The sequence below is a fragment of the Tenrec ecaudatus genome, chromosome 13 (assembly GCF_050624435.1).
Source record: "Tenrec ecaudatus isolate mTenEca1 chromosome 13, mTenEca1.hap1, whole genome shotgun sequence".
In the NCBI taxonomy this organism is placed as follows: Eukaryota; Metazoa; Chordata; class Mammalia; order Afrosoricida; family Tenrecidae; genus Tenrec; species Tenrec ecaudatus.
This window is the reverse complement of record NC_134542.1, coordinates 104,348,680-104,372,365: the sequence shown is the minus strand read 5'-3', so window position 1 is coordinate 104,372,365 and position 23,686 is coordinate 104,348,680. Positions and strand designations below refer to the sequence as shown.

General features: G+C 45.4%; 2 protein-coding genes and 1 pseudogene across 7 annotated transcripts in view; 2 read left to right on the top strand and 1 right to left on the bottom strand.

The window, feature by feature from the left end:
• The window catches only part of WDR33 (WD repeat domain 33), a 136,267-nt gene extending 132,382 nt beyond the window's left edge, over positions 1-3,885 (top strand). For all 6 annotated transcript variants that reach the window (XM_075529959.1, XM_075529961.1, XM_075529958.1 and 3 more), the window contains 2 exons: positions 723-938; positions 3,275-3,885. In XM_075529959.1, the coding sequence (XP_075386074.1) occupies positions 723-938; positions 3,275-3,507 (449 nt within the window). In that variant the 3' untranslated portion in view covers positions 3,508-3,885. The remainder of the gene's footprint in view (positions 1-722; positions 939-3,274) is intronic.
• Positions 3,886-7,436: 3,551 nt separating this feature from the next.
• Positions 7,437-8,416, bottom strand: SFT2D3 (SFT2 domain containing 3). Its single transcript, XM_075529963.1, has one exon. The coding sequence runs from the start codon at positions 8,344-8,346 to the stop codon at positions 7,693-7,695; it is 654 nt and encodes a 217-aa protein (XP_075386078.1). The 5' UTR covers positions 8,347-8,416; the 3' UTR covers positions 7,437-7,692.
• LOC142424609 (ATP synthase F(1) complex subunit epsilon, mitochondrial pseudogene) lies at positions 7,913-9,919 on the top strand (annotated as a pseudogene).
• Positions 9,920-23,686: the final 13,767 nt, after the last annotated feature.

Sequence of the window (23,686 nt, the reverse complement as noted above, 5' to 3'; positions counted from 1 at the left end):
CTGTAGACAAGAGTGGAAAACCCTGCCTTCTAAGGAGTGGCTAGTGGTTTCAGACTGTGGACCTTGCAGATCTTAGCCCAACTTGTAACCACTATCCCATTAGGCCTGGAAAATTACATGGAGGAACGCCCCCGGGCCCCATCAATTTAATATCTTGGGGTACTTGAACTTCTTTAGATTTGGTGCACATTGAAGAGTGTAGCATTCTTCGTAGTCCATCCTGAATGGACAAGTATAGTAATGAGAACACACTTATAAGGATTAAAAAAACAGGATAACAACTTGTGTACAAAAGGAACAGACTTTGGAGCTTCCCCGGGGAGGGAGGGCAGGGCAAAGGTGAAAAGGAAGGTTGAGTGGTGTTAATTTGGGTGCACGGTGGGGGGGGGGGAGGGAGGATGCGGCTCCACGAGGAGGAGAAGAGCATTTAAAAGTATAACCTTGGGGGTTGGAGGGGTGGTGATACATCGACCAAGACAGAAGATACAATAGCTTTACATTTTGGTCTTTTGTTTAATAAGGACTCCTTTGATTTTTGTGCCAGTACTTTGGACTTATCTTTATAGTTCTTATATGAATGAATGTTGGTTTTCAAGTCCTAGTTAATTCTTAGTGGTATATGTTCCACCTCCTTAAATCTGGAATGTATGACCTTATGCTGTATTTTAATTTATTGGGGTTCTCTGGCCCATCATCTCATGCTCCCGTCGTCCTTGTTTCAGGGCCAGGCCATGAACATTTCCGTGATGCTCCCCGTCCTGATCATCCCTCTCACGATGGTCATTCGCCAGCTAGCAGAGAACGGTCGTCTTCTCTCCAAGGCATGGACATGGCATCTCTGCCACCCCGAAAGCGCCCCTGGCATGATGGGCCTGGGACCTCTGAGCACAGAGAAATGGAAGCCCCTGGTGGCCCTTCTGAGGATCGAGGCAGCAAAGGTAAGATGCCAGTGGTCATGGTTCTAGGAAATTCACAAGGGGCTGTGCCTGTAGGTCAGCCCTGCCCAGTACAGGTTTCATCTCTTCCCCTTATAGGGTGGTTAGGAACTTTCTCCACTCTACTCTCCCATGCTCCATAGAAATGGACTGTGAAGAAAGACATTTTCCCAAGTGTGGCAGAGATGCAGCAGTGTGTTTTCTGTGCCCATACCACAGTCAGTAGGAGCTCTTACCTGGATGACTGAAGAGCTCAGCACATGGATGAATAAGTCTCCTTCACTTGCTTCCAGGAATCCCTGGTGAATGCATGTTTTCCAGTCTATTCCTAGCCAAGTTGTCTGGTGAGGCTTTGTCTTGCGTACTTTAAGCATATTGTCAGATGAGTCCCTAGAGGAGGAGACCATGCTTGGTGAAACGGAGGGACAGTAAAAAGACGGTCAGGTGGACTGAACAGTGGCTTGAGCCTAAGAACAATTATGACTGCACAGGACAGGGCAGTGTGTCCTTCTGTTGTACGCAGCGTCACTGTTAGTCTCAACTGATTCTGTGGCACCTACCACCAGCCTTACAATAGATACTGTATTGTTTCATAGCTTGTGTCCAGAAGGAACACTACAGGCCAAGAAGACTCGGAGGTGGGGGTGAGACGCATGTCCTGGAAGGAGTCCCCTCTAAGGGCAGAAGATTATTAAGATTGCCCGTCCTCCATTACCCAATTGTCCGACCTTTACAGCCCTGCAGTTACAAACATCTGCATTTTGGTCTGAAAAACTATTTAATGTGTCACCCTTAGGTTCCCCCCACTCCCCTTCCTGGTTGATGTGATATATTAATTTGGCCTTTCATGGCACAACCATTGTTTGTGGCTAGTATGGAAATTATGGGCTAGTGGACAACTTCCTAATCCAGGCACTTTCAAGTGGGCCCACATTATGTTTTTTGAGAAACCAAAATGATTCCTTAGGTAATTTTTCTAATCTCTTCAGCACAACTGGATAAAGTAGGATAAAACAAAGTCTCTGAGTGGAAGATGCAACAAAATCCTATCGTTTTAGGGGGGAGACATTTTTACAACATATTAGCATTACAGGATTTTAATATTTTTATGTACCTGAATCTGAAACTTACGTCAAGGAGAAGTAATTCCAATAGCCAGTGTTTAACTTTTTATGACACCCCCTGTTCTCCCCCCAACATACACACCCAGGAAATATTTTATGTAACTATTAAGAAAAAAGAAATGAAAGGGTCAAATGGTAGAGGACAGTTACCAGTAAACTCTGCTCCTGGTTGAAATGATTGTAATTAACATTATCAACTACTTAAATATCACAGTTGCTTCTGAGGTGTCCTGAGGTAGTGCTGTCTTTAGTGCACTTGGCTTCTAAACAGTAGGTTGGGTCCCCCCAGGGTTGCCATGGAGAAGGGTCTGGAGATCTGCTTGTGTGAAGTTGGCCATCAGAAACTCTGGGGAGCACAGTTGGTTCTATTCTGACACACACGGTCCCCAGGAGTCAACTGCAGTTGGTTTGGTCTGGTAGTTGCTTTCAAAAATCAAGTCAGGCAACAGAAAAGTGGGTGAAGGGAGATGTTGAATAGTGTAAGACGTGACAAAATAATAATTTATAAACTATCAAGGGTTTGTCAGGGAGGGGGACAGGGATGGACGGGGAAAAATGAGCTGGTACCAAGGGCTCAAGTAGAAAGAAAATGTTTTGAGAATGGTGATGGCAACAAATGTACAAATAAATGTGCTTGACACAATGGATTTATGTATGGATTGTGATGAGTTGTATGAGCCCCCAATAAAATGATTTAAAAAATGATTTAAAAAAACCCGTATAATCCCACTACCCAGACAGCCACAGTGTTAAGCTTCTTTCTAGGTTTTTTGCTCTGCTTTAAAAATATAGTTTATCTATTTTTTTTAAAAAAATCAGTAATTTTAAAACTTTTCTAAATAGCCCTGAGGGCAGAAGTATGGTGGAGGACTCGTAGAAGTGACTTAGAACTAGTTTTTCTTGGCTCCCCATCCTCTCTGTCATGTCCGTGCGGATATGTGCTTATTTGGAACTATGATCCATGGCTATAAGCCAACATGGGGATGAGGTGATGGTCAAGAGCACTGTTTGGGTGGGAGTCAGTCAGTGCCCTGTGTCAGTCAGCTCAGTGTCTATTAGACGCACTTTTGAGTGTTCAGAGGCCACTGCTAGTATCTACAGAGCCGTTTTAAGTAAAGACTTAGTGTGTCACTGTTAGCATAGTGGTTGTACCATGAGGACCTGACGCGTGTCTGTTGCCAAGAAGTCACCTGTGAAATCAATGTTTCGTTTCAGGCCGAGGCGGCCCAGGATCTTCGCAGAGAGTGCCAAAATCTGGGCGTCCCAGTTCCTTGGATGGAGATCATCATGATGGTTACCACCGAGACGAACCTTTTGGGGGCCCTTCAGGCAGTGGCACCCCTTCTAGAGGGGGCAGGAGTGGTGGCAGTAACTGGGGTCGAGGGAATAACATGAATTCTGGCCCACCGAGGCGAGGAGCTTCAAGGGGTGGAGGGAGAGGCCGGTAGAAGTTGGGGTTGGGCACCCCTAGGCCTCGCTGGACAGTATTTAAGACCTTCTTGGACTCACTGAAACACAGTGAAAGCTGCCCCATGGCACCCCTGAATTCTTCTCTGCGGCCATTGAACCCAGAAGTCCTGATGAGTTCCTCTACATGAAGAGATGACTGCTAGTTACCTGATCTGCTGGCCTTGTTTTGTCCTGTCCACATTGTTTGGTGAAGATAAAAGCTGGAACCTTTTTTTAAATGTTGTGAGACACGGAGCACCTTCACAAACTTAGGTTCATGTCTCATTGGAAGTTTGTTTCTATATGTACAGTTTGTCAGAGGAAAATGTTTTTGTATGAATACAGAATGTGATTTATGCAAGAATTAACAGAAATAACTAGTCGTGAAGTGCTTACCTTCAGGAAATACTTAGGTTTCCATGAAACGCACCTGTTCCTTGGTGCACACTTGCCTATACACAAGAATACTTAATGGAAGTCTAAGTCATCTAAAACAATTTTTTTCTTTTACACAATTTTTATTTTCTTACTTTTTATTATAGGATAAGAAATACTTTAAAACTACTTTAAACTAAAATGAAGTAGGTTCAAAGCCTTAGACATTGAGCAATCCAAGTAGACTCTTTGGGTAAACCTCCTTAGTGACCCCATTTTCTTACTTGAATTGTGCTGTGCATCTAATGAGAGGAACTTGAGTGACGTCAGTTCTTGGTTGCCATAAATACAGGAGTAAGTCTAGAAGTATTGCTGCATACAAATCCTTATTAAACAAATAGCAAACGGTAGAGCTATTGTTTCTCGGCATAGCCTCCCTTTAGGTCTATATTCACATGTGGAAGTAGTGTTTCCATCATTCTGGCCCTCCCCTGAAGAGTTCCTAACCTTTCCATGTATTCCACATCAAAATGGTAATGTTGACATCCTCAGAAGACACAACTCATGGCCCTTTTAGATGTTTTTTGAGTTCTGGGAACAAAAAGGTCTGAAGAGGTAAGATCATGGCTTTAGGGTGTGTGGTATAAGGTTTCCCAATGTCATTCTCACAGGACAGTTTCTTGTTACTGTCAAATAAAGAGCGGGTGCATTATTGTAATGAAGAAGAAAAAAATCCTCAGGGCACATTTCCTGGCCTTATTCTCACCAGTGCAGTTTTCAGTGTAACACTTCTTCACAAACCCTTGTGATCATCCTGTGTCTTTAGGAAATCTACCAAGATGCCTCCTTTTGGAGTCCCCCAGGCTATTGCTAGAAACTTCTGGAGAGAGACAGAGTTTGTTTTTTTCTAAACTTGCTGAAAAGTTACCATGTTTTTTGGCAAGATGTTGAGTTTTGTAGTTTTCTCCCTCACCTCACAATAGTTCTTTACCTACTTTCATAGCATAAAATGTGTTCTTTGGGACTGAACCTTCACAAGATTAAGGCGCAGCACTAGCCTGGTTGGCAGCCATCCTTATGTCTCTGAGACATGTTTGCACAAATTTTAAGAATGCATGAACTGGAACCCAGGTAGCAATATTTCTAACTTACCCTGGTAATTTCACAAAGTAATTGAGTTGAAAAGGAATAACCAAAATGTTACCTATTTGTACAAAACGGTTCAATCTATTATACGAACTGTGTAAAAATAACAATGCGTAAGGCAGAGGACAATTTAAAAAGACTATAGTAGGAATTGTTTTGTCCATGACAAATTCCTTCACTTTTAATTAAATTGGCTTTTAAATAAACTTCCTTGTTTTAAATAAAATTTGATCCCGTTTAGATTGGAAGTCAAAAGTCCAATCTGAAAGAAGCCTGCACATATAAAGACCTCTCAACTTGTTTTTAATCAGTGTAAAAAACGGTACCCACTACCATATTTCTATGGGAAAACTGAGACATACTAGATTTAGAACTTGGAGACTCCAAATGAGTAATTTTCAATTTTCTTTGAAATTAAAAATGTCTTATGTATCAGACTCACATTGAACAAACACTATTAAATTTATGGACTTTATTTTGTCCATAAGCTGGTATAACTGAAAAAGGTGAAACTATTAACAACTTCTGAGGAGCTAAAAATGAATCCATACCCATACCTCTCTCCTGAGATTGATGTGCTAAGAATTTTATTCTCTCAGCATTTATGCTTTACTTTTAAAAACACTGTACCTCAGGAAGGAAACCAGATCATATTTTGGGTACAAATGCAATTATGAAAACCCTCTACATTATGCATTTAGTACTTAGGATATATAAACCTATGTATACATTTATATGGCTTTAAAATATCAGTATCGATACATATATCAGACCGTGCTTTGATTTTTGAATTTCATAATGCTTGACTTAAAAATGTTGAGAAATTTTAAATTTTTATTTTAAAAATTAAATGGCATCAAGATAAAAAAATTTTAAGCTAGGACCATTCTAGAGCAACTACTAGAATGTAAATATAACTAGAAGGCTAGATTTTTCTCGGTTCCCATGCAGAATACTAATCTTGATAAAGCAGTAAAATAACTTAGCACCAGTACTTTTGCTCTTACAAGCACTCATTTGAGGTATGTCGCCCTATTTATAGGTAGTGGGACATGAGAATATTATGTGGGGTAGAGGGTAGCCCGCAAACCTTGAGTGTGAACGTAGGTCACAACCATATCCCTTTCTGGAGCAGGATGTACACGGTGACCCTCATGTGGGGCAAAAGAGGTGTGCAGGTGTGCTCGGCACACTGTTAAAATATCACTGAAATCTAGTCCCAGAAAATACCAGTTATCTTCAAATTATGGGAACCAGTACACAGAAACGTGGTTTGGGAAACTTTTAAAATGACGGATTTGTGCATCCTACCCCCAGACATTTGTTTTAAATGAACTGAAGGCTTTGGTTCTTCCAGTGCTAGTGATGTGCACTCAAGACTGAGAACCACTGGCACAGATTTTAAACTTCTAAATACATTTGCTTTTTGGTTAATACACAGTTACCGACAAAACATGTAGAAGTTGTCTGCATTAATGAGAATACTGGGTCCCTGCCTTTTGGCAATAAGCTTCTAAAGCAAGGGCATTTTACAATGTGATAAGCAAAGCCAGTTTAGTTACAATGTGTGAGGTCAGCCTACAAATTATAAACTTCTCTTCACAAAGCAGAGCAAAACATAATTAGACCTTGTAGAAACCCATGGTTTCCATCAAACATATAGCGTTAACTTGTGCCTCCAAGGACCATGCAGTCCAGTTCTGTGCAGGGACTGAAACACTCAGCCACCGGCATTACAGGAGCCTTCCTTACTAGTTCATGCTGCTTGGAACAAGAATTTTAGTAACACCCAACCAAGCCTTTGCTTAGTTGTCTAAAACAGTATTTTAATGTTCTAATGCAATTTCTTGAACTGAAAAAAAAGTGCGAGTGGCTAAACTGCCCTTTACTGAAATGCTTGATTCCTTTGGGTGCCGTGTGCCCAAGTTGATTTCAACTCGCGACTCCGCGTTGACAGTAGGGCGACTCCATGGGGTTTTCTTGGTAATCTTCATAGTACCTTCATACTTCATAGTTTTCATGGTAATCTTCATAGTACCTCCTGGCGGGTGCCACCCTTTCAATTAGCAGCTGAGTACCTCAGTTGCTTGAACTACTTGGGTTCGTCTGGCCCCTAGTTTCAGTTACCCCACCCAAAAGAGCTGTAGGGATGCCAACCGCAAATCCTCCATCCCAGTGCACAACAACCCTCCAAGAAAGATGGCCATCGCTACCACAGATCTAGTGTTGGAAATTCTAATGGATGGTCCCACTGTCCTGCACGGTCGTTGCGTTGGAACCGCCTTAATGGCGCGATGTGCAGAGGGACTGGGCAGACAGGAATGAAGAAATTGTAGCTACTATTAAAACCGACCACAGATTTCCAAAATTAAAAGCAACCCAGAGAAAAATGACAGCAAATAGATAATTGAAGCGCCATTGGTTTTTACTGTGCTCCTTCGAAGACCAAGGCCAATGTAGAAACAATAGACACTATAGCATATCACCAATCCAATGAACGTTCAAATCCAAACTTCCCGAAGTGGTCAAGTTTCAGTCCATACTGCCTGCTCGGCTCAGTCTTCAGATCGCCGCCGGGAAGATTCAGTCGCTGCCGCCCGGGGTGTCCTTGGGGTAGGTCCGGTGCTTGGCTGGGTCAAGGCCCCGAAATCGGGGTCCGCTTGTCATACAGGCAATGCTTTAGTGAGGCCGGTGCTAGGGGCCAGGCGGCCGAGTGCGAGGCGCAACATGGTGGCTCCGCCCCACGGCAGCAAGCTGACCAGTACCCCAAGCAGGGCTGCCATCTGTGCGCATGCGCCCAGCACCGTGAACCCAGTGCTGCGCAAAACCAGCGCAGCGTAGAGCGTGGCGCACAGCGCGATGACGTAACACAGCACGGGCGGGGACGGGACTTCCTCCCCGCGCAGTAAGCGTCCGCACGCCGCGCCGCCGCGGAGCAGGGCACCGCCCACCAACGCCAGCACCGAGCCCAGCGACCACAGCAGTGCGAACTTGCGGGCGCGTAGTAGCAGCACCGGCGCGTACAGCGCGGCCAGGCCGAAGCAGAGAGCTGCCAGCAGCAGACACACGCCGCTCGCTGCCAGCCTCTGCGTACGCGTCACGCTGGGCAAGCACGGCCCGCTCGCCGGCGCCTGCTCTGCGGGGTTACGCGCCCACTCCCAGCGCAGACTGGTCCTGCCCATCCACGTTCCAGCCGCCCCGTTCCTCGCTGCAGCCACCTCCGCTTTGTCCTCGGCGAGCAGCGGCACGGCGGCCGCTGACTCACCCGCTTTCCCCTGAGCGAGGTACGCCTGCAGCTGACGGTGAAGGTCCGCCATTTTGGGCGCGGAGCGGGGACTCCGCGTCCCACTTCCGACTTTTCTCGGAGCTCTGGCGGAAGCAACTCGGTTCCCAGGCTACTATTGGCTGGCTGGGAGACGTGCGTGCGGCGTAAGGGGCGGGGCTTGTCCCCGACTCCCAAACTAAACCTTGTGCGTTCCAACCTGTAGGGACGTGTAGGGTTTCCACGATATAAGTCGGAGTCTGGACAGATTTTCACATTGGTAAAGCGGGACACCATTGATAAAACTCATATCTTGAGCCGGTTGCACCGACATTGAAGGCGTCCTCGCGATTCGCTCCCACGCGCTCCCCCCTCGCGACATCATGGTGGCGTACTGGCGACAGGCTGGGCTCAGCTACATCCGCTACTCGCAGATCTGTGCAAAAGCCGTCAGGGACGCCCTGAAGGCCGAATTCAAACCCAATGCTGAGAAGACTGCTGGCCACAGCGTGAAGATTGTGAAAGTGAAGAAGGACTAATCTACCCAGACTAAAGCCTGAAATGCCACCTGGCCAACGTGAAGATGTGTGGGCCCATCTTGTGGCGGATTGAACGGCATCTCTCAGGTGGAGGGGGGGCGGGCGGGGGGACGCTGTCTCAGTGAGAGATGGACAATAAAGCCAGTAAACTGGAAAAAAAAAACACTCATATCTTGGCGAAATAGCCACATGGCAGCCAAAAACCGTATACCCTAGCTTGTGCAGTCTTTCCAAAGATCGCGACTTTTTTTAAGACGCCGCGGGATGCAGGGGAAAATTGTTAAAAATCGAGACGTCTGGTCACCAACCTGTGGTTTGTAGTGTAGTGTAGTGTGCTTTTTGCAAAGCTCCACCATGACCCCCAAGCCTGCCCAGTTGTGGGAGCGTGCCTGGGCATCTGAGAACGTGCCCTGGTTCTGAGGTCGCTGATTCATACCCACTAGCCACTCACAGGGAAAAGATGAGGCTGTCTGCTCCCCTAAAGGTTTACAGCGTTGGCGACTACACAGGATTGCTATGGGTTTTATTTTTATTTTTCTCACTTCCACACTTGGTAGCCTTTACTTGGTTAGTCTTCAAGATTGAACTGATAAAGCCATATTTCATCATCTGTTAAAAATTTTCCAGGAAAAAATTTTTTTTCAAGGAAATGCTTCAGAGTATCTTGATCCCACTTATTAAAATTTTTCATTTTCTTGGGGAGGGTGGAGGGAAGATGGGGTAGAAAGGGGGAACCGATCACAAGGATCTCCATATAACCTCCACCCTGGGGATCAGACAACAGAAAAGTGGGTGAAAGGAGATGTCGGGACAGTGTAAGACGTGACAAACAATTTATAAGTTATCAAGAGTTCGTGAGGTGGGCATGGAGGGAGGGGAAAATGAGCTGATACCAAGGGCTCAAGTAGAAAGCAAATGTTTTGAGAATGATGATGGCAACAAATGTACTCAACACACGGATGTATTATGGATTGATTGTACGACCCTCCAATAAAATGATATTAAAAATAAGTAATAGAGAATTAAAAAATATTTTCCCAACCCTACCCCACCTTCCCTCCACTTATTAAAAATTTTTATTGAAACCTTTGTTCTTGTGTCAGTTTTGGCACCCATTAACTAGAAAGTGCTCAATTTAAAATTTTCCGTCAATTTTGTAAGCTGAACCATTGTTTCTGCTGTTAATCAGAGGTACACTTTGATTATGGATGAACAAGTTTGGTTCTAACTTCCAAGGTGATACCGATGTTGCTACAGTACTCATTTTCAACACAATCCCGTCTTAAAATGAGTTATCCCTTTTCAAATGACCAGTTGAATAGGTCAGGTGGTGGTGGGACGGATCACATGAGGTAATTTGGGATAGGTCACCCAGGCCTCGATATCCCTCCCTCCTTTGCCTCAGTGGCTCTACAAAGCAAAAGCTTATCTGAGGGACAATAACTTGACAGGCCATGATTATCGTTAAAAATTCTATGTGTGTGTAAAGACAATTGGGAAATTCACAAACCAGTGCAATGGTGAAAGATTTGAAGGTCCCATAAATTATAAACCATGTATACATAGGCTCTGATCTGAACTGGTTTGCCAAACTGGGTAAAACCCGAAACTATCAGATTGAATGCTAAGGGTGTCTTCATAGGCCCTGCCTCCTGTGCCTTTTCAGGCACAAATGGTAAGAAGTAACCCGTGATCTGTTAAATAGTTAGGAAATCCACACTTTTTTTTTTGCAAAAGCACTTTATTTTAGTAAACAAAATACTTCCTTTTAGAGCATTAAAAAGAAACCCCACATGATTTTAAGCTTAAATAGTTAGGAGTTTATTCTGACACGTCATTCAGTAATTAAGTCTTATTTCTTCTCGGAGGGAGTCCACCGGAGCTGACACGTAAACTACACTCTTGGGCTTCTCCTTCATCAGTTTTCCTTCGTCACTGCGTTCTCTTTACAGCCTCCAGTCTTCGTAGTTTTGCTTCCAGTCTCCTCTTTTGGTAGCTCCTGACTCCACAAACGCCAGGGACCTTTCTGCCAAGCGGTGCAGCAGCAGCACGGGCACGTGATGGAGGACCTGCAGCATGACGGAGGTACACCTGCAGCGCTGAGAGCCAGGCTGTCTGGGCGGGCGCCCCGCGAGTGCATCCCGAGGCCAGGTCAGCCACAGGCTCCTGGCACGCAAAGTTGCCGGGTGGGCACACAAACCTCTGCACCAACGTTTCATGCTGCGGTTCTCAACCTGTGGGCCGTGACCCCTGTCGGGGGTCTAACGACCCTTTCACAGGGATTGCCGAAGACCATCAGAAAACATATTTCCGATGGTCTTAGGAACCAAGACACGGTTCCTCTGTAGTCTCCAGGCGGGGCCGCCCACATGCAGATACGCCCACAGATGAGTACCTGGCATTAAGACTGTCACCATGCTACACCATGCTTCAAGGCAAAATTTCACTGATTTGTCACTAGAAATAAGTATTTCACAATATATAATGACATGTTTTTGTGTTTAACCACAATGCTTTAATTACATTCAATTTGTAACAATGAAAATACATCCTGCATATATCACATATTTACATTACAGTTCATAACAGTAGAAAATTACAGTTACTAAGTAGCAATGAAAATAATTTTATGGTTGAGGGTCACTACAACATGAGGAACTGCATTAAAGGGTCGAGGCATTAGGAAGGTTGAGAACCACTGCTTTATAGCCTTTTTTATTTCAAAATCTAAGTCTCATTTTTTTTTAATTTGGGGCTCATACAACTCTTATTACAATCCATACATCCATCAGTTGTTTAAGGCACTTTTGTACATTCATTTCCTTCATCATTCTCAAAACATTTGCTCTCCACTTAAGCCCCTGGCATCACCTCCGCATTTTCCCCTCCCTCCCTGTTCCCCCCTCCCTCATAAACCCTTGATAATTTATAAATTATTATTTTGTCATATCTTGCTCTGTCCAATATCTCCCTTCACCACTTTTTTGTTGTCCGTCCTCCAGGGAGGAGGTCACATGTAGATCCTTGTAATCTGTTCCCTCTTTCCAACCCACTTTCCCTCTACGTTCCCAGTATCGCCACTACTGGTCCTGAAGGGATCATCCGCCCTGTATTCCCTGTGTTTCCAGTTCCTATCTGTACCAGTGTACATCCTCTGATGTAGCCAGATTTGCAAGGGAGAATTCGGATCATAATAGTAGGGGTGTGTGTGAAGCATTTAGGGACTAGAGGAAAGTTGTATTTTTCATCTTTGCTATATCACACCCTGACTGGCTGTCTCCTCCTCAAGACCCCTCCGCCAGGGGATCTCCCATAGCCTACAAATGGGCTTTGGGTCTCCACTCCGCACTCCCCCCACCCCAATTCACTATGGTAAAATGTTTTGTTCTGATGATCCCTTTGACACCTTGTGATTGCACAGGTTGCTGTGCTTCTTCCATGTGGGCTTTGTTGCTTCTGAGCTAGATCTCTGCTTGTTTGCCTTCAAGCCTTTAAGACCCCAGATGCTATATCTTTTGATAGCTGGGCACCATCAGCTTTCTTCGCCACATTTGCTTATGCACCTATTTGTCTTCAGTGATCATATCATGGAGGTGAGCACACAATGATGTGATTTTTCCTTCTTTGATGCCTGATAACTGATCCTTCGGCACTTTGTGATCACACAGGCTGGTTTGCTTCTTCCATGTGGGCTTTGTTGCTTCTGAGCTAGATGTCCGCTTGTTTACCTTCAAGCCTTTAAGACCCCAGACACTATATCTTTTGATAGCCGGACACCATCAGCTTTCTTCACCACATTTGCTTGTTCACCTGCTTTGTCTTCAGTGGTTATGTCGGGAGGGTGAGCATCATAGAATGCCAATTTAATAGAAGAAAGTATTCTTGCATTGAGGGAGTCCTTGAGGCCCAAACTGATGACAAATATTGAGGCTATATTCCGGATCAGACCATGCCAGTTTGAGCACATGGATAAGAACGGGAACTCTGGCTGAACTTACGCGGGTGACTCCATTAGAGCTGCAGGTACCCATCTTTTTTCTAGGCTCTCTCCAAGGCAAAAGGCCAAGTAAACTTTTAAGAGTGAAAATAAAGCTTTTGCTAGTACATTCTCACAGACAAAAGTGGGCTGACTCCAGAAAGCATGGAGAGCCACGTGGAGGTATGCATGGAGAGACTAGCAAAGGGGGTCGGGTAGAAGTGAAAGAGGGGAAACCATGCCGACTCCATGAGGGAGAAAAGAGGGAACGGGGTTGAGGTAGAACCAAAGCCTTCACTTTTGTGCCCGCCTGCCTTCCCTGATTGGTGGTCTCCCGCCTCCACTTGGAGGGCAGAGTTCTGTGCATCGGATGGATGTGCGGCGTGTGTAACTACACAGTTTGGGGTTCTGCCTGTTCAGGTCCAAGCTTTGAGTGGGGGTGCATAATGGTGCGCGGAGGTTTGGGTCTTTACAGCACAGGCTCAAGCTGTGGGTCCTTCCTGCGGGCGTCTCTTCCCATACCCTCTAACGTGTGGCACTTTCTTTTGAAAGGTCCTCTGATTTGTGGCATGGCTAGCTATTAATGCTGACTGGGCCTTGAGGGACAACTCCCCTTTCCCTAAGCTTCCTGCCTTTCAAACTCACCACAATTTCATCAAATGTCCATAGAAGTTTTAAAACATGTACTTGTTTCTCATTGTAGAACTCTTACAGTAATCCTTAAAACAATAAAAACGAACGTACTGTTTTTCTGATCTAAACATAGTTACGTCTTTTCTTTTTAAAATTATGTGAACTTCAAGTTACAGCAGACACTTGTCCATTTAATTTTAGCGGATAACATAGAGCTCTTGATCCTGAAGTTGTTTTTATCACTGTTAGCTAAAGGTCTGGATGATTTATCCCAAACTGCCGCACAGCTCCAAGCAGGGTAGGGACTGAGGTGAGCCAGTGGGGTTCCATCCCATGACCCCTATAAAACCCAGTGTTGTTGGTGGCCTTAAGTAGGGAGGCGAGCTGCTTTGTGATTGAAGTGTGCTTTGCTTATTAAATCTTTGCCCTACTTGCTGCCTGGTCATACTGTCCCGTCTTGATGTCTTGTGTGTGTATGTATATACAACTTCATTTGTTCTTTATAATATGAAAACAGTTCGATTCATAAGCATGCACATGTCATAAAATCAAAGTTGAGTTCTGAAGGAGAGAAAACATATCTATGTACACTTCATCTTATTGTCATCCAGAACCCTGGTGGCATTGACAGATAGGAGACGGACAGCCCCCAAACAGAGTGAGGGAAACAGGCCAGTGTGGGGAAGCTATGGGTGTGGCAGGATATCTGGAAGGGGGGCTCTCAACAGCCTCCGACAATCCCATTCCTAAACCTGTAGGCATCAGACCCCCTAGGCTGATTCTAAACTCCAAGTTCAGCAAGCCCAAGACTTTTTGCTGACATTGCATGCTTACTTCCTTGTCTGTGCCCAGCCAATTCCCAGCTGAGGGGGAAGAGTATGGTGAGGTTTATGATTGAACTGGAGAAACAGGATCAGCCTTGGGATTGGCCCATTCTTAACCCACACTTGCTAAAAGCCCCTAGACACAGTTCATTCAGTGGCGGCTCCTCAAGGCCCACCTGCTGCGCCAGGCACCTTTCTTTCCAAATAAACTTTGCTTTCTGCTTGCTGATTGTGGTTGGTGAGTGCATTTTTAGGTGAGAGACTCGGAGCCCCTGTGGCATTTTGGGGCATCGACAGAACAGGCTGGCTCCTGCCTGTGCTTCTGACGTGCCTTCTTTCAGCTGCCCCTAGGACGTTCTCAGGTCTGCTTGGCGACACGGTGGCAGTGGGCAGTGGCAGCTGTACCTGGGCTTGCTCACAGACCCTGCAGGGAACCCTTTCCTGAGTCTGTTCTCCCTCTCCTTTTAAATCCCGTCTGACTTTGAAAACCAGGTGGCACAAGTAGCCAACAGCCTCAATGTCCTTACTGTTGCTGGCACTTCAGGTCATGGGTCACAGGCTCTAGACGATCTCCTGGGTAGAGAAGGAGATGTGTGTGCCATCGCCAGCACCTCATGTTGCTTCTGGGTGAACACATCTCACTCAGTGGAGGCCAATCTAAAAGCAATAGATAACGTGGTTGACTGGACGCATCTAAAGTCCTATGTTAAACATCAAGAAATATCCTGATGGGAATGGCTGAAGTCTTGGTTTCCATGGATCGAACTTTTGCTTGCACCTCTGGTAACTATGTTAGCTGTTTGCCTACTGGGCCTTTTAAATTTGTTAACAAAGTTTGTGTCTTCTAGACTCCCAACAGATTCAGACATGAATCCTGGTGGCCCGGGGAACTGAAAGAACTCAACAAATTAGGAGCCCCTATCCTTGCTTGAGACCCCTGACCCAGAGCCCTGCACCTTAACCACTTTCTACCATGGCCCACTAGATAGACCCCTTCTGCAGGGGCCCTGCCTGCTGTCCCTGCACACCCACAGCCAGAGCAGTCAGATTGCCATCGCCCCAACTCCCTAACAACAGTTAGGGCTTCCACTCCAAAAGGGGGAAAGAGGCTGGTGTCCCGAGACATTGGGAGTGCAGGATATCTAGAAGGGGGGTCTCAGTGTCTCATCCTTAGGCTGAGTCGAAGATCCAGTGTCATCAAACCCAAGATTCTTTTTGTTGAAAATTGCATGTGTCCCTGCCCATGACCAGCCAAGACCCAGCCAAGGCGAGAGTATGACCGGGTTTATGGTTGGACCAGAGAAGGAGAACCAGTCCTAGGATTGTTCCATTCATAACACGGAGACAACTAGTACTCACACCCTGGTATCAGCTCCTCATTTTTCCCCTCCCTTTCTGCTCCCCCTCTCTCATGAACCCTTGATAATTTATAAATTATTATTTTGTCATAAAGAGTTACAGTCTCAGAAACCCTTAGGGTCAATTCTACCATCCTATATGGTCACTATGAGTCAGAATTAACTCGATGGCAGTGAGGTTTTTTTTAATTATCCAGGAGTAGAACTTATATTTGTATCAACATTGTTTTAGAAGGCCTTCTTGTACCAATGAAAAATAGTACACTTTGTTAGGAGGACAATTAAAAACCATGAAAGCACTTTGTTAATAGAGGAAGGTAGAACCCATATAACCGGTTTCTGAAGTCTGAAGGGATTTCTAAGACAGAGGCCTATATACACTGCAGAGGCAGCACGTGGTAGACCCTGGAGGTTGCCATCCTGGATGAAGAGGCAAGCATATTTATAATATACTTAGAGCAATCACACCCACTGCCTGCTTTTCCCTAAGCCCAAGGATACAGTCAACCAAATCCATTCTAAAACACTCGCTCTCCACCTCACACTCCCAGGGCAGCAGAGCAGGAAGAACTTTAAACTTCAGAGCACATTTGAGGAAGCAACAACCGCATTTTCAAGCTCAAGATAGGGAAACACTGAAGAAAGCCAATCTCACAGACACAAAGGAAATAGTTTCATCCTAACCAGACCTAAGGTCTCTCAGGGGAAGGTCCCACATCTCAGGCAATCGACAGATAGACTCCCAGCCAAAAGCCAGAGAAGAAAAACTCTCCAGAGACGGTTCTCTCACCTCGGATTTGGCCAGCCTTTTAATGCAAAATGCAGAATTGCAAGGAATTTTGGTAGTTGCCCATCTTAGCTCCTGCGTAAGACTGATTTGATCGCATCATAGTGAAGAATAGTGATTTTCTTGGCCCAGTGCCCCTCTTTCTCCTGATTTAGCCCGCCAGATAGAATACAGGCATTCCGATTCTTGTCTTGCCAAGAGAAAGTTGGGCTTTTGGAAGACCTAGGACATTGTAAGAGAATTTTATTTAGAGACCCTTAGGAGGAAGACTACCTATCAGTCAGTATGGCGGGCCTCAGTATTTCTTGCCCCCCACATGCATCAGGGTCGTATCTTCCCTCCATCCCCAAGCATGCTGAGCAAATCATCTGAGAAGCTGGCTTATATGAAAAAGAATGTGGCATCAGAATTTGAAGAACATTTATCAACAACCTGTGATATGCAGATGACACAACCTTGCTTGCTGAACATCAGGAAGACCTGAAGCACTTTGCTGATGAAGATCAAGGACTGCAGCCTTCAGTGTGGATGACGGCTCCATGTAAAGAAGACCAGAATCCTCGCAACTGGTCCAATAGATAACATCATGATAAATTGGGTTAGTCTGGGTACAAATCCAAAGAAACTCATAGGTACCAGAGAGAGTTTTATATAAAGGGTAAGTGTGCATCAAGAAAACATCCCCCCACACCAAAATAAAAGAAAACATCCCAACCTAGTGCTGCCCAAGCCCACAAGTCCAATATTAACCCATATGTCCGACACCAATCCTCATCTCACAAAACAAACAACGATGCCGACTGCAGGAGGAAAGCCGCATCAGTGAGTGTGTAAGCATCTCAGCGCTGGCAGGGGTCTGCACACAGCTGCTCCAGCACCCAGGGTTGCATCGGGTAGGTCCATGTGGCTTCTCCTCAGGGATGTCTTGCAGGAAATGAGCCTTGAAGCAGGGAGCTGGCTAAGGCAGCTGCACTGTGATCTGACCATCACAAAGCAAGAGACCAGAGAACTCGAAAGGCGAGGCTCACCAAGCCATTTATCCCTCCGCCCTTCAATTAACCCCACGTGTTTATCAGCCAGGCTGCCACAATAAACTTTATCACATAAATGGATAAAAGTTTGAAGTTGTCGGTTGCCAGGTGCGGACTCCTGCTCACTTCTGCTTCTGGCCGTGGCTGCGGCCCCTTCGGTGCTGACTCGCAGAGGGGTCTTTGCCCCATAGACCTGCTTGTGTTTCCCGGAGCCCAGCTTCCTGGGGGCCCCCACCTCCTGTAAGCCCCTCGTCTCCGCAGCCCCTCGCTTAGAGGAGGGCACGCGCATGCGTGGGCCGCGATGGGCCGCGTGGAGTCTGAACCTGGTTTTCCGGCTGCAGCCTCGCTCATGTAATTAAAAAAATTTTTTTTTAATATTTTATTAGGGACTCATACAACTCTTATCACAAGCCATACATATACATACATTGATTATATAAAGCACATCCGTACATTCATTGCCCTCATAATTTTCAAAGCATTTGCTCTCCACTTAAGCCCTTTGCATGAAGTCCTCTTTTTACCCCTCCCTCCCTCCCTGCTCCCCCCTCCCTCATGAGCCCTTGATAATTTATAAATTATTATTTTGTCACATCTTGCCCTACCCAGCGTCTCCCTTCACCCCCTTTTCTGTTGTCCGTACCCCAAGGAGGAGATCACATGTAGATCCTTGTAATCGGTTCCCTCTTTCTAACCCACTCACCCTCTACCCTCCCAGTATCGCCCCTCACACCCCTGGTCCTGAAGGTATCCACCCTGGATTCCGTGTGCCTCCAGCTCCTATCTGCACCAGTGTACAACCTCTGCTCTATCCAGACTTGAAAGGTAGAATTCGGATCATGGTAGTTGGGGGGGTGGGGGCGGAGGGAGCATTTAGGAACTGGAGGAAAGCTGTATTCTTCATCAGTGCTACATTGCACCCTGTCTGACTCATCTCCTCCTCTAGACCCCTCTGTGAGGAGATCTCCAGTGGCTGACAAATGGGCTTTGGGTCTCCACTCTGCACTTCACCCTTCATTCACTATGGTAAGATTTTTTTTTGATGATGCCTTATCCCTGATCCCTTTGGCACCTCGTGATCGCACAGCCTGGTGTGCTTCTTCCATGTGGGCTTTGTTGCTTCTCAGCTAGATGGCTGCTTGCTCACCTTCAAGCCTTTAAGACCCCAGACACTATCTCTTTTGATAGCCGGGCACCATCAGCTTTCTTCGCCACATTTGCTTATGCACCCATTTGTCCTCAGCAATCGTATCGTGGAGGTGTGCTTCCAATGATATGATTATTTGTTCTTTGATGCCTGATAACTGATCCCTTCGGAACCACGTGATCACACAGGCTGATGTGTTCTTCCATGTGGGCTTTGTTGCTTCTGAGCTAGATGACCGCTTGTTTATCTTCAAGCCTTTAGGACCCCAGATGCTGTCTCTTTTGATAGCCGGGCACCATCAGCTTTCTTCACCACATTTACTTGTTCACCCGCTTTGGCTTCAGCAGTTGTGTTGGGAGGGTGAGCATCATAGAATGACAATTTAATAGCAGAAAGTATTCATGCATTGAGGGAGTGCTTGAGTAGAGGCCCAAGGTCCTTCTGCCACCTTAATACTAAACCTATAAATATAGGCACATAGATCTATTTTCCCATCCTCATATATACATTTGCATGTACATTTCTTTGTCTAGACCTCTATAAATGCCCTTTGCCTCCTAGCTCTTTCCTCTATTTCCCTTGACTTTCCTCCTGCCCCACTATCATGCTCCATCCCCACCTGGGTTACAGCTATACCTCTTCTTTATGTTACCTTACCCTTGATCATTCCCTACCAGGCCTGCCACTTCCCCCTCACCACCAATTTGGGTCCCATGTTGTTCCCTTGTCCCTGGGTTAGTTAACACCACTTCCTTACCCCCCACATTCCCCCTATCCCAAGTCCTCCCAGAACTGTCGGTCCCGTTGTTTTTCCTCCAGATAGTTCATCCAGCCTGTCCTATTCAGACAGACCTGTGGAGATAATAACATGCACGAAAACAAGACAGAGGAAAACAAAGCAACAGTATACAACCAGACAACAAAACAACAACAACAAACCACTGACAAAGAACAAAACAAAATACATCAAGAAAGAAAAGCTTATAGTTAGTTCAAGGATCATTTGTTGGCCTTTAGGAGTGTTTTCCAGTCCAGCCTATTGGGGCACCATGCCCTGGCCCCAAAGTCCACTTTCAGCATTCCCTGGGGACCTTGCCGCTCCATTCCCTTGCTGTTCCGCTGCACTCCCCCAGTGCTTTGCCTCAGTGTGGTGGGATCAGGTCAGGTGCAATTCGCACACTGTGTCTCCGGTGCTGTCCCCTGTAGCGCCTTTGGTCACTGAGGGGCATCATGTCTCATGGTGGGGCCAGCCATGTTGGCCTCTCTGTGGACTGGCTGCTCTAATCAGGAACATCATCCTCATGGTCTGGTGGGCCAGGCTGTGCTCCACTCTCTCCTCCTCCCCCTTCATCTGCTCCCGTGTGCTCTGATCAGACATGTCCCTCTCCCGGAGCTGCAGAATCAATGTCGTCTGAAACAAATTCTTCTGGGGGAGGGGCAGGAATCCACTTAATTTTTGGTACTGGGGCCAGCCTCCCAGACCTCTCCACTGGTTCCCTGCTCCACGCCGGGATGTTGCATTCATAGAGATATCATATGACCCAGCAATCCCCCTACTCGGCATATACCCAGAGGAGGCAAGAAACAAACCAAGGCCAGACATCTGTGCTCCAATGTTCATTGCGGCACAGTTCACAATTGCAAGGAGCTGGAAGCAACCCAAATTTCCATCAACTGACAATTGGATTAAAAAACTGTGGTATATACATACAATGGAGTACTACGCATCACTAAAAAAGCAGTGATGAACGTATGAAGCACATAACAGCATGGGAAGAACTGGAGGAAATCATGCTAAGCGAAGTAAGTCAGGCACAAAAGGACAAGTACAACATGAGCCCGCTGAGGTATTAAAAAAAATGCAAAAGGGGCATAGGGAAAAACTACTGTATACAAACACTTTTGGAGTGAGGACTGTGTAGTATGGCAGGGACCAGATCAAAACCAGGGGTGCACATGGTAGACAATGGTGGAGGAGGGGGGGAATGGAAAACAAAAGGATGAATATAAGGAAGAAAAGGGGAGCGAGGGCATGGGGCACTAACCCACCCAAGGGGAGGGTATTGTTTATATCTCCACAGGGAAAGAGGGACCAGACTTCAACCCAGTGCCGCAAGGTGTGAATGCTCATGTAATTTTATATGCAGTCATCGCTCGTACTGTAAGTACTTGGTTCTGTCATTTAGGTCTACCTTGATCATCTTAGGGATAGGGGCGGAAAGTGAAACATTTTGAGAAACCGTTTTATTTATTTATTTTAAACATTTTTAAAAAACATTTTATTAGGGGCTCATACAACTCTTATCACAATCCATACATATACATACATCAATTGTATAAAGCACATCTGTACATTCTTTGCCCTAATCATTTTATTTTCTTTTCTCTTTTCTTTTTTTGCATTTTATTAGAGGCTCATACAACTCTTACCACAATCTATACCTATACATACATCAATTGTATAAAGCACATCTGCACATTCCCTGCCCCAATCATTCTCATAGCATTTGCTCTCCACTTAAGCCCTTTGCATCAGGTCCTCTTTTTTTCCCCCCTCCCTCCCCACTCCCCCCTCTGTCATGTGCTCTTGGTAATTTATACATTGTTATTTTGTCATATCTTGCCCTATCCGGAGTCTCCCTTCCCCCACTTCTCTGCCGTCCATCTCCCAGGGAGGACATCACATGTGGATCCTTGTAATCAGTTCCCCCTTTCCAACCCACTCACCCTCCACTCTCCCAGCATCGCCCCTCACACCCTTGGTCCTGAAGGTATCATCCACCCTGGATTCCCTGTGCCTCCAGCTCCCATATGCACCAGTGTACCTCTGCCCTATCCAGTCCTGCAAGGTAGAATCTGGATCATGGTAGTTGGGGGGAGGAAGCATCCAGGATCTGGAGGAAAGCTGTGTTCTTCATTGGTACTACATCGCACCCTGACTGACCCATCTCCTCTCCTAAACCCCTCTATGAGGGGATCTCCATATTTTAAACATTTTATTAGGAACTCATACAACTCTTATCACAATCCATACACATACATACATCAATTGTATAAAGCACATCTGTACATTCTTTTTAAACGTGAGGCTTCTGGTGGAGAGATCGTTGTGCATCAACATGCTTGCAAGATGCCACGTTAAAAAGATGAGGCAATCTACGCGATTGTTACCAGGTTTAGAAGCACACGTAATTTGTCCTTTTGTTCTATCTTCTACTTGTAGTGATCTCAGTAAGGTGTTTAAAGGCACTTTTCTACATAGCCCTGGCGGTGGCATAGGGACTGCATTGGCTGCATTATGGGAGGTCAGCAGTTAGAAACCACCAGGCGGGAGAAAAACGGGGCTTTCCATTGCGTAAGCAGTGACAGTGGAAACTCACAGGGGTACTTCTATCCTGTCCTAGAGGGTTTTACTTCTAAACACCTTCATACACTTCGTACTTGCTGGTGCTTCATTTCTGTTAGTAGACATTGACCATCCTCAGCCTTAATGTACTCTTTTAGGAAAGGATGGAAGGCATTTCCTTTCCACACGAGTTATAATGAAAATAATCATTCCTGGCAGGAAATGATTCCAAGATAGAAATACAGTTTATAGCAGTGGTTCTCAACCTTCCTAGTGCCACGACTCTTTAATACAGTTCCTCATGTGGTGATGACCCCCAAAACATAAAATTATTTTCATTGCTACTTCATAACTGTAATTTGGCTACTGTTATGAATCGTAATGCAAATATCTGATACGTAGGATGTATTTTCATTGTCACAAATCAAACATAATTAAACATAATTAAAGCATAGTGATAAAAAATGTTTGAAGTTGTCGAGGATTTCATCTGCTTGGGTCCACCTTCAGTGCTCATGGAAGCAGCTGCCGAGAGATCCGATCAACTCATCAAAGTTGCAGGTGGGACTATAAAAGCCGTAAAAGGACCACGATTAAGACATGCACATTATTGCAGAGGATAAGGATTTACAAGACTGGCTCAGGGACCTCTAACCAAAGCAGTCTGGCTATGACTCATGACAGTGATCCTAGTACCCTCATTTCCACCAAGGACCTACCCAGGCAGGTTCCTGATGGCAAAACAGGCCCTCGCAATGCCATCAAGGGGAGAGGTAATAATCTACTTTTAAATATACACAGTGGCAAAAGCTTGAGGGAGATTGAGTCTATACAGAGACTCAAAAGAGGTTTGGGGGATCTCACTCTAAACTGTAGGTTTCTGCAAACCTAGTGCTCAGAATTTAATCTCTGCTTCATGCCTTCCTCTAATGTCAGTTTTACTAACCATCTTTTGGTACATTTAGGTTGATGTATGCTCTTCTGCACAGACTAGTGGCCACTCTCCTTAGATGGTTGCTTCTTTTAAGACAAGATTTTTAAGAGCCCAGACACTGGCTCTTTGGTAGCTGTGCACCTTCTGATTCCTTCACTGTGCTTCGCTATTGCACCCATATCTTCAATGATGCTAAGCCAATCCATGCACTGGATTGGTCCAGTCTACTCAATCATCACTCCAAGTGGAATGGAGAAAAAGAAAAACAGAATTTAGTCTAATGGAGCATGACAGCAACTGGCTGTTTAATGGGCACTCAAATTATCCCCGTTTCCAGCTCATGTTTATACCAACTTATGCAAACATTATTAATCACAAATTATATTGCAGGGGTGAATGACAGTCCATAAAATATAGTGAAGACATAAAACACAGCATAGAAAAGTAATTCCATAATTCATTATTTTGATTTTAACAATCTGCTTCAACTAGACTGCAGCAGGATTCAAATAGTAATTAATGTCCAACACTTTTAATTGGGAAGCAATTAAACCATACGATAAATACGTGAACAACTTCAACAAGGTTGATTATAATTAACCATGGCTGACTGAAGTCAAAACGACTACAGTCTTGCTTCAAGTTATGCTCATAATTCGCAATGGTCCTCTCATGAAGGTAGGTATTGAACAACACACTCACTAAATCCAGTCAAAGCGACCTCCTGTGGGTTTCCCAGACTACCTGGTAACAGGAGTAGGAGTGGAGCTGCTGGTGGTTTCGAACTGCCAACCATGCGAATCACAGCCCAATGTGTAAC